Source organism: Pollachius pollachius (assembly GCF_949987615.1).
Source record: "Pollachius pollachius genome assembly, chromosome: 3".
NCBI classification, from domain to species: Eukaryota; Metazoa; Chordata; class Actinopteri; order Gadiformes; family Gadidae; genus Pollachius; species Pollachius pollachius.
This window is the reverse complement of record NC_136936.1, coordinates 42,100,951-42,117,102: the sequence shown is the minus strand read 5'-3', so window position 1 is coordinate 42,117,102 and position 16,152 is coordinate 42,100,951. Positions and strand designations below refer to the sequence as shown.

Here is a 16,152-nt window from a genome sequence, read left to right as displayed (position 1 = left end):
GGTTTGTTTCAGAAAGTTTTGCCTGTGACATGAGGCTGCATGTTACCACCTCGGATATGGTTGTTTTATCACTTGTTGCTTTTACTTCTCTTGCTTAACTCTTTGACATGAAGCAGACGAGATTTGGATGCTACCCGGAAATGACAGCAACACTTCAGTTGTCTGTCATCCATTATTTGAAGACTGCTCTGACACGTTCTTCTCTAACCTTAACCCTAACGCTCTTTTTTGGAGAATATTCAAAGTGTATTTCATCAATGATGTGCGGCACTCGTATTGCTGATTCGTATTGCTGCATCTACCAGTGAAACTATAAATGGAAGGCTATAAATGTCTATATGGTACCTGTGGATCCAGGTTACATAAGGCAGGATACAGTGAAGGTGTACATTGAGGCAGTGGCAGGAGCTTTAAGTGCTGTTGACTGTCAGAGATGATAATTACAGCAGGCTAGCACTGGCCTGTTATGGCTGAGTCATTGCTGCTGTTTGGGCCGCTTCTACACAGAGGCTCGTCTGAGGACACACACACACACACACACACACACACACACACACACACACACACATGCCCACACAAATAAGTAAGAACACACACACATGCACAAATACACACACACACACTCACGCACTCACTCATTCATGCACGCATGCATTTCAGTGTGCATATTCATGAGCACATCTTTTGTAATGTAAGCTGAAATCCTAATCTGCTGAATCAATTACAATAACACAATGTGACAAATGGATTGTGGGGAGGAACAAAACAAAAACAACGACCGCATCAAAGACAGGACAAAGAAGGAGGAAAAGCAGACGAAACGGAGCCTTGTGCAGTGGAAACCAGAGCCTGTATAAAACTAACAGGAGAGCATCGGGATCAGAACTCCAACGCACGTATGGACAGACGCCCTCCTGCTGAGGTCTAATGTTCATTGGCAGACATTTCACTTCCACTTAGTATGACGTTTTGCAAGCCTATGTTTCATTGTGTGTGTGTGTGTGTGTGTGTGTGTGTGTGTGTGTGTGTGTGTGCGTGTGTGTGTGTGTGTGTGTGGTGTGTTTGTGTGTGTGTGTGTGTGAGATGCGCATGTGCATGTGTGTATGTGTGTGTGAGATGCGCATGTGCATGTGTGTATGTGTGTATGTGTGTGCAGTGTTCGGTTGCTCAACAATTTAACCTCACTGGGACTCTTGTGGGTCTTCCGAGAATCGTGAGTTACCTATAGGCTTACCTGGGTGTGTGTGTGTGTGTGTGTGTGTGTGTGTGTGTGTGTGTGTGTGTGTGTGTGTGTGTGTGTGTGTGTGTGTGTGCGTGCGCATGCACGTGTGTATGAACTCATTGGCAGGCGGGTGATCCAACTGCAGTCCATATGAAAATCTGAAGTCACCTGATAGAGACATACATACTTTGCTCTTCATACACCAAGCTGTACTACAAAACCAACTCTTGAAGGAGTGGAAGGTTGAAGGCATCACGCACAAAACGTTTCTCCTGCACCCGAGAGAAATGCGCAGCAGTGCTGATGAAGAGAGTGCCGGCATAATTGTAATCAAGCCGGTGCCAGTTTTCATTATGAAGTGGGGGGAGAGATGTTTCGGAGCGGAGCACTCCCTCATGCAGTAGGTGGTGTGTCTTGCGGGGGCTAACAGGGGGAAAGTTGTGGACTGAGGAGTGAGGGTGAGGTCAGGCCCTGAAACCACTGCTCTTGCTGTGGGCCGGTTGGGCCGGGATCAGGGGGAGATGAGAGCGACAGGCTGAGATCACTGGCCTCTTAATCTCCTCCTGCGTGCTGGAAGTGCTCTAATCTCAGCAATGCTGGATTGGGTGTGTTGTGTTTATTTTTTCCCCCATGTGTTGCTATGTGTTTGGGCCAATGGTGCGTATGTTGTTGCATCTTATTGGCATTTCAAAAGACTTAAACTAAACCGATGCAAGTGAAGTGGCTTCAGATGAGACCAACTGCTTGTGATGCAAAGTAGAGCGACCATCTCAGCGCAAACTGTCATTTGGAGCAGAAACGTTTTTCAAAGCAATGTTTATAAAGGCAATGGTGCTGAGAGGCGAAACTGTGAAACTGAGAATGTGCGAATTCTGGGCGTGCAAGGTTACATGTGTGTGAGTGTATACCATATGTATATATTTATATATATATATATATATATATATATATATATATATATATGTGTATATAGAAATGATTGTTGTTGCAGATAATATCCAGGACTTTTTGTAGGGCATGTTTCCTATAGATAGTATTAATGGTATTTTGTATTTTGTATTGACCACTAGCAAGTAGCCATCCATTAACTTTATTCTAGAGTCAGTGTAGAGTCAGTGTCAGTCTGTGCTCATTAGTAAAGCATAACTGACACAAAATCCATGCTCTACCATTAGAGTCCGGAGCCACGCCTGTTTGTAAAAAAATAAAAACATAGTACAAATCTCAAGTGACCTTTTTCCTTAATAATCATGTGTTTGTATTAGTTGATCAACCCTACAACATTGTTGGTGTTCTATGGATTGTCCAAATGACTGCTGTACTGTTCTGTTGGACTACATTATTGATGCTGCTTCATTAACTTTTGCTGGATAAGGAATTGCAGACCTTTTATCAACGTCTGATATTACTACTAAAAACATTGAATAGCAGTGTGCCATGTGGTTTTCTACCGCTTGTCTCAAGGTGGTGCCTAAAAAGTTCAGTCACTTGTTCCGATGTAGTCTGGGAACATACAATGCAGCTAAGTTATCAAGTAGGATAAAGCAACGATGGATATTATTGTACAAACAGTAAAAGAGGTTTACAGAATGTTTTCTAATATCTTTTAAATCTAAGCAGATAAATAAAGAGCCGGATTATCTAAGGGCGTGTTTATTGTCTCTCTCTCTGTCTATTATTAATTACACATCACGGCTTTTGAAAGTGAGGTAAATGTTTCAAAAGAAAGAACTTCAAAGGAATTAATTATATGCAAATGCACATGAATAAATAAATATCAATGTTTGAGCAGACCCAAAAGGGCCTAATATATCAGTATGAGTAGAATTTAAAGACTTTTTTTCTTTCATAAGAAGCGTAAAGCATTGTAGCCCGACCACCAGAGCTCATTGCATCCAAAATGTTTAATAGCTATGCGTCAGCTATTATGCACAGGCTAGGTTGCAGGAATAGTCCTATCAGAAAGTGCATCAGGAAAATGTTCTGTGTTATTAGCAAGCAGTGCAATGCAAGGCTGGTGCATTTTCTGAATGGGTGCCTGCTTTATGGAGAGACATTACATGACCTTGGGGCCTTGGAGAACACAGAGTGGCTATTTAAGTCGCCCTAGCTGCTGGTTATTGTGTTGTCGCTGATTTATATGATACATTCAGAATCGGTCCAGGTATGATATACTGTTGGTGTACTAGGACAGACTCCTGTGCAGTCTCATGCTAATGCGGCTGCTGACACATACTCACAAATTGTAGGTGATATATATTTTGACTCTTGTGGCTCTTCAACATGTGGCACATACATTTACACATGGTATGAACAATAAATAAAGCATGGATGGTTCAGCTCTCAGGCCTTCTAGGCCCAACTGGCCTCTGGTGAGATCTTGTGTTTTGTTTTGGCCTTATACAAAGACTTTTCCAGTTTTGATTTTGCTTTTTCAAGACTTTTGGGCGTTGGAGATTTTCCTACCAAAGATACAGAGTTATTTTAGCATTTTATGGACCAGTGGATCCTAACCTTATTTCAGTACATAGTCTTTAAAAACGTTAAGTCAAAAGACAGAAATGATGCCTAATAATCATGAACCACCTTCTCTTAGGTGTGTGAATGATTAACACCAGATAGAATCTTATGGGAGCAATGTCGTCGCACACGAGAGATTAAAGGAAATTGTGCAAAGTAACTGCAGTCTACGCCTCAGTTAAATCACTTTTTTTAATGCCTTATAATCATCGTTTTACAATTCCAATTCAATGTAATTCTCCTGCATGTCATATCTCAGTATGCTAATTTTCCCTATCATTTACCCCTGGGTATGAATCACTTATGTACTTTATACCATATACTCTATAAACTATTATTCAACTACACTATACTTTGTTTGTCGTTCAGGATTTCCCACATAAATAACTACACACACACACACACCCATAGACACGCACGCAGGCACACACGCACGCACAAACACACAACCGCACACACACAAACAACCTTGTATTTAATGGAAAACAAGCATGCACATCTCACATTTTACCATAGCAATGTGTTTGTGTGTGTGTGTTTTTGTGTGTGTTTGTGTGTGTGTGTTTGCTTTAAAGGGCTTGCCTACTGCCCTGACAACATGTTACTGGAGCTTTAAAGGGAAGAGATCTAACACCCTGTAGGTGTCGGAACAGATTTCCCCCCCATCCCTTAGGTATTTAAGTCACGGCTGTAAGATTAACACTGTGCTATCGTATAATTCCACCAGCACAACTCATGCTTCACAGCTTAAGTCTCCAACTAACGCCTTTTGAACCTGTCGCTAGACTTTAAAATTCTCGACTTGAATGAAATATAAACCCTGATTTTGGGGAGGGCCCTGGTGTTGCAGCTCAGCGTCTCTGTACTGTATGCACTCTGATGTTTGGAAGGGGCCACGCATGGGATTAGATAAACGGGTGGGAGGCCCCCACTGATGTCCTGCAGTTTGCAGCAGGCGTCCACTCATCTCCTGCCCTTTCCCTCCCCTTCCCCCAGCAGGGGGTCCTAGCCCCGGCTGTTACTCCCATACAGTGTGTGCAAATCGATTAAAAAAAACCTCCAGCCATATTCTCTTTCATTTTTCCCTTTTCCTTTTTTTTCTTCTGACACCGAGCGCAACGAGCTGATTCCTAAAGGTTAATTGGCCGAATAATTTGCCTGGGGGACTGTTAACTTAAACGAGCTAAAGGCACAAGACCATACGGGACACCCCTTCTTTTTGCTTTTGCATTTATTTCATTTTTATTGTTTTTGGCTGAACCCAGGAGTGAGTGTGGAGAGGTCTGGGCCAACGGCCGACAACAATGTGGGGGGATTGGCTTCAGGGACTCTGTCTGGGAGCAATTCCAGTCAGAAGCTGTTGCCCGTCAAAGTAATGCATGCACCGCTGAGGACGCTCAAGTGGATGCAGGGAGACCCCCACTCGGTTCTTACCTGCCAGGTCCCCCCTGGGAGAGAGACATCGAGACACAGAGAGAAAGAGTTATAGGGTCAGTGACAGTGTGCACACCAGATGCTCGCTTTGAGGCAGGGGGATGGCCTGAACTCAGGAGGGAAAAGCTGTCCCAAACACATCCTGGGGAGCTCGGGGAGATGAGACGCAGACACTGCTAATGAGGCAGGGAGACGGTGGTGTTGCCGACTGACAAGATGGAGAAAGGGCAAGAGAGGAGCTAAAGAGCAAGGAATTGCACCGGGCGCCAGCCGTGGCGGGTGTCAAGTCTCCGGCTGTTTAGGCAAATCAGATTTAATCAAGGCACCTTCCTGCCAGAGCAATCTGCCAGCCTTCAAAACAATGCTTTCAAGAATCGTAAGATATATAGAGAAGCACAATCTCACATACATCTTTTACTACAATAAAGAGGTGTGGAAGGAATGCATATTAGTACCATCCAGGATCAAATTTCATTACTGATGTTAATTGTCCATGACTGGTGTTGACCTGTGAAAGTGCAATGTACCGGTTAATTAAGGAATTTGCCCCAAGATACAGACGCTAGTGTGGACTAGATACCGTGTACTATATACACCGCAGCCCATTCTCACAAGGTTCCCCCCTCTTCTTCATGTTTACAACTGAAATATTTAAATGCATCGTTGACAGATTCCTTCTTCTCGGGATATCTTTAGCACGGCTGTGAATCCCTCATCAACACCTTTGGGATCACTTATGAGACACGCTATAATAGTGTTTAACAGGCTGGGCAAACGGTCTCCTAATTCTTTGCTTCCAGTAAGTGTAAATATGATTAGACCTACTGGTTTCCTGCCATCACAGTATTGGGTTGGCTTTGTCTCTGCCCGAAAAGCATTTATCATTGCTTGTCCAGTTGCCCACTACGTGTAAGTTGGTAAGCCCACCCCCAGTGCTAAAATTGCACTGCTTGTAATTTCAAGGAACCTGGGGTTTCTAATTGCAGTGTATTGAACACAAGCATATATTGAAACAAAAACCTCCTGCATAAAAGATGTGGGGGTTGCTGAAATGTACTAAAGGTGGGTTCTGCGAGTGAAGTGCTGCATGTTGCTTTGGTAACCACACTGAATGGGTCTACTTCTATATTATAATCACATTTTGATTGTGTTCTGTCAATGGTGAGTACTTCCAATTATTTTAATACTTGACAGGTTTGTGTGTTTTTCAATGACCTCTTTCCACCGTATTTGGTCATTTCAGATGTTCTCTCCTATGGTGGCCCCTTACTGTGGAAGTCACAAAGTCCATTCATGAACTTTCCGGGCAGTTGACGCGACTAAACTGTAATGTAATCATTGAGACAAGTCCTCTGATTGAAGTGAAAAACAAATCTTCTTTTTTTGATTGTGTTCTTTTTCTACCGAGCAGGGAGGGAAGGGGGGGCGACACAAGAACAAGCATCTCAACAACTCAAGTCTATAATTCAGCTCCCATCATGGATAGAAAGAAAAGTAACGATCATGCAATCTTCACAGTGGAGACGTGGACCTGTGCTGACCCGTAATTGCCCCCCATGTACACACTCGGTGTGCTCCGTATGTAATTGCATCTATGACCGTGGGGAATTGAAAGACACCTCTTGAAACTACTTCTAAGCCGGCAGCGAGACACTCAGGGATGCCATCGGGGGCATAAACTATCCCGACTGCAAATTACCTTTTGAAAATGAATTGAGTGCAGATGTTTCCGAAACCCTCTTGCTCGGTCTAATGCAGATGTGAGGCCGTCACATGCCGGTTAATGCATATGTCTTGTGGAGACGGAGCGTTGTTTAAAATGACGATAGTAGTTGTGGCCTGTATCCTAGGGTAAGGATAAGGATAAGCATAATATTGCTGAAATGGAGGTGTGATGGAGTGACTGATGACATGGGGTTGGGCTCTGTGTTTGCTGGCAAAGAGAACCTGGTAAAAACAACACATGCATTCTCTGGTTGAGTGTGTTGCATTGGAGCGTCAGCCGTGACCGTCTGTTTGTGAGGCTCATGCGGAAGAGGCTAACATGTAGTTCCTCTCACGGCCTGTAGGTGGAGAAGGTGTTGGCCACTGTTCTAAGACAACAGGAAGAAAATCCTTTCAGGCTTGTATTACAAAGCCAATCATTTACTTCTATATATTGAGTCTATATAAAGACCATCTTCATATTATGAATGATGCGTGATCCTGATGGAGAATTATATTTCAATAAAAAGTTATTAATGATTAAATATGTTTTTCCCATAGCCTATTGGCAGCCAATCAAGTCACACCCTCGTATCCCAAAATACTGATCCCTTTAGCTGCTGGTGGCCAAAAAAATAATTAAATAACTCCATTGAAGGTAAATCTATAGCCCAAAATGGTTGTGTGAAAACCAAACATAAGATGCTACGTCAAAAATGTTTTTTGCCTAATTTATAGCCTAACCCTAACCCTAACCCTATTCTGCTATTCATTGGGAGTGGGGGTGATAGGCTTATGCATTAAGCTGTTCTGTATTAGAACATTGAACATGTCATTAGATGACGCAGACTCCATTTCAGACACACAACCCTAGATGAGGTTATTGCATTCACAGTTTGGTGAGGCAAAGGTTATTCTATGAGTGCGTACTTCACAATGTCCAATGAGTCAGGCTCTTATTTAAATACAATAGCACAGGATTCAACCCAAAACAATACTGGCTCAGCAAAAGTGTTTTTCACCCTCCACATTAGCTACCTGGGATTGCCCATCGCTTTATGTTTTCCAAACATTTAGAGAGCAGATCTGAACAAGAGCAGATGCTCTGGTCAAGAGGTTGTTTTGGATGTGGCATATATTACTAAAAATGGATGTTCTAGCAACTCCAGTAGTGTGGGTGTGATTTTAATTTAAAACGGTATGTTTCTGTACATTGTCAGCATTTTTACTATCTCAAATGGACTCTCTCTTGAAGAAAATGTTTGACTAGGCAGAATTTAGGAACCCTAGCTATACATTTTGAAAGCATATGGAGGTGTGATACATAATATAAATTATGTATGTCAATTTATATTGAACTGTTTGATTGAAACACATATACACATCTCTGTTGTACTCATATGTTAATCATTTCCATCTGATGTTTTTCATGTCTCTCTTCATCAACACATGCATATGGTGTTGAATATTGGCAGAATGCTCTCGGAGTCCTCGAAATTCAAGTTTTGAATCGTATTCCGATAAGTTGCAGCCTAAGTGATTTGATATACAAATTGTTCTTGAACTGAGCATCATCTAAGCCTTCACTGATAGATATGTGTGTGTTTGTGTGTGGGTGTGTTATCTATAGAACACATGCACAAGGGAGGGGAGAGACGCAGAGAAAACCAAAGATGGACTTTCACATAAAAAAGAATACCAATGCATACGCTGCATATGGACGGCTACTATACTTGACTGCGGGGGGAATACTGTGATGAAATGGAATGCAGTGTGCAGCGATGTGTGGGAGCTTTCACTGTTGGGTTATGAACCTCCAGGGGCTGTGATAATCCGCCGCGCCCCAGCCCTACGAAGACAATGAGCTGAGGCGTTCATGGCCAGTACATCTTGATAGGCTTGAAGGGAAAGTGGCAAATGAACGCCCTTGTCTTTCTTGTACTGTAGCAACAAGCCGTGCGTTGTACGTAAGACACACTAAAGACACGTTGTCATCCGTTTGTGTCGCACGACATAATCAGATCGCGTGGTGCAGACGTGTCTGGCAGCAGGGGGCCCTTGTGCTTGTTAATGATCGACTCTTGTTTGGATCCTCTGTGTGTTCGGCACATGTTTGTCCTGATTTGGAAGGGACTGACTGACGACTCCGGTCGTTCATAGCCAAAGATACAATACACAATAATGCATCAGTAAAATGGTGCAGAGGAGTTTTATCCTATGCTACCGCACCACATGTCATCCAGATTAGACCATACAGTACTGTAAAACACCTTACCGCAACTTCTGATGATACCATACTGTACCATTGCATTTTGAATATAATTAACACACAATAAAGGAAGGTGAAGAAAAACATAAAATATTTATTATGTTTTCAAACCAGTTTTTGTCTGAAGGGGTAGTATGGACAGAAACATTTCTCTTGGTTTTGGCCTCTGGCTCTGTGTACTATAGCTACGGCTCAAAGGGAGGAACAGTCCACCAGGAATTCAAGTTAAACCTTGCAGTAGAAGTTGTGAAGCCATTGAACATGGCAACCTCAAATGGATTGCCCTATGGGCTTTTTCTGACATCACTCTGAATATATTAATGTGTTGAATTTAGAAAAGGGGACTAGAGACAAACAAAACAAACCTAAAATAACGGGAAAGCGGGAAAGAAGAAAAACAACTTCTGGTCTTTTATCAGAACGGGGAGGTGATGTTTGTTGATTTCCTATCAACACTGAAATTGCTCTTTTCCAGCATTGGCAGGTTAAAGTGACTTCTATCTGCTTGGCAGAGACATGTCCCTTCTTGCTATTCTCATTCTGTTTGCTGATGGTCATTTGAAGAGCTCTTGTTTTTGCATAAACTATTTCAAAACCCTATAAGGACAGACCCTCCAGATAGCATCCAGCTGGGCCGCGGCAATCGAATGAGAGAGACTATGGCAGAGCTTGCTGATAATTTCCAATTTAAAATCCATCGTTGATCTTCAATGTGAACGGCGGTTGATGCCTGTTTCCAATGGTTAACCCTTTTCCTGTGATTATATAGATGTCCACAGAAGCCCAACATTAGACATGGATCATGTTGAGATTTGTGCCATTCCGATGTGATCCATTTCCCATTATCTGGTTGTTGTTGTTGTTACGCATTTCATTTTCGAGGCATCACTATCCACAGTTTAGTTGAACAGGAGAGCGCCAAGTGGTACATCTGCAGGAGCGAGGTGTGTTGAGTTGAGAACAAGTCCAAATAGCTCTGATCTAACCCGTCTGTTTCCTTGTTGCATTTAATCCCCCAGATAACTGCGATGGCCCACTGGTGTCCACGTTGCCTGACACCTCTTTCCACAGCTCTTCCCAGTCCTCTGTGGGTAATGCGCCCCAGTTTGCAAAGCTGAACAGGCGAGAGGGTGAGTAACAAAGGGTGGCTGGTGGGGGGTGTGTGATGTGACTCCTGTTTCCACACTCTTTTCATCCGGTATAAAGGAGTAAAATAATTCCATTTGCGAGGTCAATCAAATACAAATTGTTTGTCCGTTGTATCGAAAAGGGTATTTATGGTTTCACAAAGTAAGTTTTATCGAAAACAATGCAAAGCCTGCTTTCAGGCTTTGTTGCTGCATAACATTTGCACTTTGTAGATAGTTGAAAGACAAAGCCAGTGTGATTGTACTTTTTGTTTGGTACTTTTCCAACGAATCGGCCCAAAGCACAATCATGGATGATGGACAATTGTGTGTGCCTGGTCTATTATGCACACACAACTCAATCTGTTTAAAAAAATAATGTAATTGGTATTTGCCATTAACAATTACTTTTATACAGCTATCCACATATTTCCCTTCCTGAATCTATAAGTAAGTAAGAAGTACTATATTTATAATTTTTAAATAAATTCAATAAACCCCTTCATTGATTCAAATCATCATCAAATAGTTTTGTGCTTTGACTAATCCACGGATTGAATTGCATTGGAGTCGGCTGGTGTAAAATGTTATTTTTATAGGAGGAAAAAAATAACAAATATGTTAATAAAAAGAGTGAGGGCCATTTGGATTTGAGAAAATGAACAAAGCATGCCACCCAGCCAAGTCCATTACCAAAGCTAATGTGTACCTTAATCTAAACAGCAAAAGTCACATTGTGTTTGTGCGCTAATTTTGACAGCTCCGGCAGTAATTCAAGGACAGAGGCGAGGTCAATGCCTGCTCTGGCTCTCAACAAGTCATCAGTAGCAACAACACACAGCCCCTGACAGCCCCTCAGAAGGAGAAAACGTATACTCTGGGTTACAGTGTGTGACATGCTGTCACGATAGGAGTTATAGAACAAGCACATTGTAGATACAGCAGACAAAGCCCGTATTTTAAGGCACGCGATGGTGTGCACACCGTGTGTACAGCAACCAGACAACCGTCTGGCTGTTAAACTAATAAGCTGGAACTGTGTCCCACATAGATCATGGCTTCTCGTGAATTTCCAAGGAATGGCAAAACTCTTTGTCCTTCAAAAGCTCCACCACTGCCACCACCACCACCTTGAGCATGTGTAGTTGCTCTCCCGAATGACTCTCATAAATACTAAATAAGCCAAATGGATTTCAGAATATTAACAGCTATCTATATGAAGGCCAAATGGCAGTCTTGTCCCTCGGGTGTCATTCTAAAATTGAAAGATGGATCCCCAAACTAAGTAAACACCTGTGCGACTTCTTGGAAGTAAAACATTATTAGATTCCTCTCAGCTGGCCTGCTTTTCTGCACCAATGCCAGAATAAGAGCAACAGATCCCAGACAAAAATACCCAGAGATCTTTGAAGTCACGAGACTCCGGGAGAAAATGCCCCAGTAATACAAAGATTAGCCCTTAAAGGCGGCTGATCCCAGAGATGCAATAATTCATCTTCTGTGAAAACAGTGGCTGAAAAAAAAATCTAGGTTAGGGAAAAATGGCCAACCCCCTTGTAACACAGCCAACCCCGTATGCAGCCAAAGAAGAGAAAAGACTCTGGGCATGGTTTATGACGCAAGAAATCCCCTGCATGTTTACCGGGTACATCATATGCTAGTCAGGTCCACCCCTCCTGTTTCATGGACACGTTTTCCTCTGCCCGGACCTCAACCTTCACCACAGCGACAGGAAGGCTGGTGAGAAAGGGGTGGGGTTATTGAGTGGTCGGTTGGTAAACGCTGCCTCCTCCGTGACCGAGACTCCGGCTTGATATTCCGCACTCATCTGCTCCCATGCTGGTGTCCTCTCACCCCCCCACCCACCACATCCCCAGCTCGCCATAGCCGCTGAGTAATGAACCTCCCTGGCTGAGTTGACCTGTTTCTTCAACCTGATAGCGGAGGAGACCCCCAGGGACAACACATCTTCATGAAACTCACGATGCCTCCCGATATCCAACACACACTTTAATCATGACCCTGAATTTCCACCACATCATAACGGACCTGGCAGGCACCAGAGGACAAGGCAAGACTGCGTGTCAGTGTCAGAGGCTTAATAAAAAACACACAAAATAAAAAAAACTCACATAAATGTGGGAAAGAATTATTATTTTAACTACCGCCTTAAACCCGTGATTTGCAGTGGTCACCAACTGCCCCCTTCTCCAAATGAAACCCATAATCTTTGACCACATCGTTGTGTTGTTAATTGATCTGGTGTTACTCTTACACCCTCGTATTTTTCGGCTGTCACCCATTTTATTTGTTCAAATAAGTTTTCCTTTTTAAATTGTATTCACACCATCTTCGGATGATGTTTAAACGTTTTATTTTGGGAACAACATGTGATATTTAGCTTCCATGTCTCCATAAATTATGCACTGTGCGATATTCTCATCATCTGGAGAAAACAGGATAGCTGACTATAAGCACACACCTAAATGACAAAATGCGTAATAGGAATTAATAGCAAGCTGTGTGTTCCACGATTCAATTACAATAAATCACAGTAATCTACAAAGCCATACCTTCTAAGTCTTGTAAAACAATAGGATCAGGTCAGAATGAGCAAATAACATTTCTACACATTGTTGGCACAACAAACATAATTGGCTTTTTAGCTAAAAAAGATATAAGCAAATATCTTCTCATGCATAAGTCACACACATGATTTATATGTTCATTATCTTTGTCTGTTAAAAGGATATCTACATGTAATCACACTCTGAAAGGGGATGAAACATTTATATTAGTTTCCTTATGAAATGCCATTGCATAATTTCTTCCCAAACATGACGGAAATCATAATTAATCCATTTTCTCACATCTTCCACTATCTAGTTACCGTGGTCATATCAATAACCTACATGCCACCCGAGGGAGTCATGGGACACATTTCCCTTAATTTGCCATGTAATTGATTTGGGAAAAATTACTAATTGATGCCATCAAATAAATAATTTGTTTAACTAGCAAAAAAAAGTGTAGCTAGCCTTAAAACCTTTATCTCACGTCAATTATTCCTTGCTGTTGCGATCAAGACACTTTAAAAACACTTTTGTGTGTGTGTGATATGACCCCTGGTATGTTATTAAATCCTCCTATAACGTGAAAAAATAGCTACTATTGATCCATCTGGCTAGTTAAAAGTCCATTATCAAGTGTGATTTGCACTATGAGGAAACATTCAATCAATGCATTCAAAACAATTTCAACCTTGCATTTTTCCTACAGTCAGACATGCTGTCTCTCCGGACGCAAGCGTGCATTGGTCATCTCTAAAGATTACACGATAGCTTAAATTTCCTACAATGGTTTTAATCAACATTCCTAGATGGCACAAAAACACAGCTTCATTCAATATCGACAGGAGGAAAAACCTCACAAGTCACTAGAAATCCAAATATAAAGAAAAGAACACAGCTTGTTTTGGAACGGAATTAATGAATAAATGCGTGGGCATCAATGTGTTTGACTGTATGTGTTCAATGCATTCAAATCTGTCAGACTGACTTTGCCATAGTGCGAATGGAGGATATTTAAAACAGCATCAAGAATAAAATAACAAGAACACCATTTTGAATGCAGAAACGTTTAGAACGCTTGTTTCACTTAGACAGGATTGCAGTTGAAATATGTTTATAACCATTCCTCAATCTCAAATAGAAAGGTCAATTTCCCAATTTCTATTTGGCTCTGTTTCTCTGAAGATAAAGTTTGAAAGCAGTGCAATAAATCAATGGATCATGGCCGAGGTGTCCAATGGGTTTACCACAGCTGCGGCTGTGATTGGAGAGTGAATAGACAATATAGAGTAGCCTACAAAATTACTTTTCACTGTCAGTGTCTCTTCCACAGAGGGCTACAAAAGCAGGCCTCCGCAAAGAGGTTTTCTGAACTAGTCCACAGTAACTGTTAATTTTGCCAGTTTAGACACAAGGGCTTGCCAATATTTGTCTTTAATTTATTGATTTAATAATCCACAATGGACAGCATAAATTCAAGTCTAATCAAATTTCCCATTGACACTCAGGGAGGAGAAACAAATATTGTGACTCTCTATTTCTCATTCTGATGTTGTGTGTTTGTGTTTTGTTTGTCAGCGCCGATGTTTAAACGGTTCTTTCATCTCCTGCAGATCACCATGCTACACTGAGAACATCACAACACCACATGCAGCATTGCACTGATCCATATTCATCTGCTCTCTGCTAGCCGCCATTCATCTCTCTCTCTCTCTCTCTCTCTCTCTCTCTCTCTCTCACACACAGACACACAGACACACATGCACAGTCACAAACACACACATGCACAAACACACACACACATTTACAAATCTACATAGACAAGCACACACACACACACACACACACACAAACACACACACACACACACACACACACACACACACACACACACACACACACATCCCACCCACACATGCCGACACACTGGCACTTGCAATATTTCAGCTACGCACACACACACATACGATCTAGCCGACCCATATATGCAGGTAAAATGGCGTGGCCATCTACCATCTGTTCAAGGTCAAGCTCCAAGCCATATGTATATGTTCATGTCGGCTTGACGCTGGCGAACTCAGCCCATCTCCGTGAACCCTACCCTCCCATGATGATGATGCCGTCGTTGTTGTTTTCTCTGTTTCCTTTGTGTCTGGGTTCCAAAAGGGGGGGGAGGCTGGTCTCCGATGCCGACAGAGAAGGAGCCATGGTTCCAGCTGGACCTCAGGGACAGGATGGAGGTGACGGCGGTGGCCACACAGGGGCGCTACGACAGCTCGGACTGGGTCAGCAGCTACACGCTCCTCTACAGCGACACAGGCCGGGCCTGGAAACAGTACCGGCAGGAGGACGGCGTCGGGGTGAGTCCTGTCTCAGTGCGGAGGAGCTTCGATCGCTCAGTGCTGCTAGGCACTACTACTGCTGCTGCAGTCTTTTTGGGTCAATAAAGCTTGGTTTCTCTCGAGGTGCAGTGCAGACAAAGAGCAAGCATAGCAGGAGGTGTGTAAAGTCTTTGGAGAACATGGGAAAATCAGGTCCCCAGAGATGTAATGGTCTCCAAACAAGTCCATTGCTTTCTTCAATCTAGGTAAAACAAACAGAAAGCAAGATGGACATAAATAAATAAGTATGTGCTTTGCTATTGATGGGAGATTGAACTAAAGACTTTTTTACAATAGCAGGAAAGTCTATTGGGTTGCGTCAACAATCAATATTAGGTATTCACATTGATCATTGTATGATTTTATCTTTATATTTTTGCCATGGAAAAATGCAAAATTACAGCTATCCATGCACACCTGTATGACTTGGGTGGAAAAAGAATATTGCATTGTCACGTATTGCAATATAGCTAACATCAGAATCATAACTGAAAACCATTCAGACTTAGAAGGTATGCTCCGGTTATTAAACCGGTATCAATTGAAGAAAATATTCTTCCTTCCTTTATATTTTCACCTTATTTGATTGAAAGTGAACAAATCCTCAAACCTATCTTCTATAACACTTCACATCGAGACTGCCGACATCCACTGCACCCTCTCTTCCACAATAGCAGCATGTCACTGTACTACGTCCGCCATTCTTATCTTGGCACTGGCTTGTCACTCAGTGGCAGTTAAACTTTGAATACTCTCAGTACGAAGTGCTGCACTCTATTACTGTCTTTCTACTTCGCTCAGATGCCTTGAGCATCCGTCACGTTCAAGGATGTTGTGTTGCCATGCTACCCAGATAACCTGCTTCTCTAGCAGATTGTATTTTGCGTTTGCATATTGGTTTTAAGCTTTCTTTAGAGAGCGGTGT

General features: G+C 42.4%; 1 protein-coding gene across 1 annotated transcript in view; it reads left to right on the top strand.

The window, feature by feature from the left end:
* The window catches only part of LOC307073561 (contactin-associated protein-like 5), a gene marked incomplete at both ends in the record, with an annotated part of 73,318 nt that overhangs the window by 8,710 nt on the left and 48,456 nt on the right, over positions 1-16,152 (top strand). Inside the window, 2 exons of the mRNA XM_079733443.1 lie at positions 10,169-10,279; positions 15,013-15,206. Coding sequence (XP_079589569.1) covers positions 10,169-10,279; positions 15,013-15,206 — 305 coding nt within the window. The remainder of the gene's footprint in view (positions 1-10,168; positions 10,280-15,012; positions 15,207-16,152) is intronic.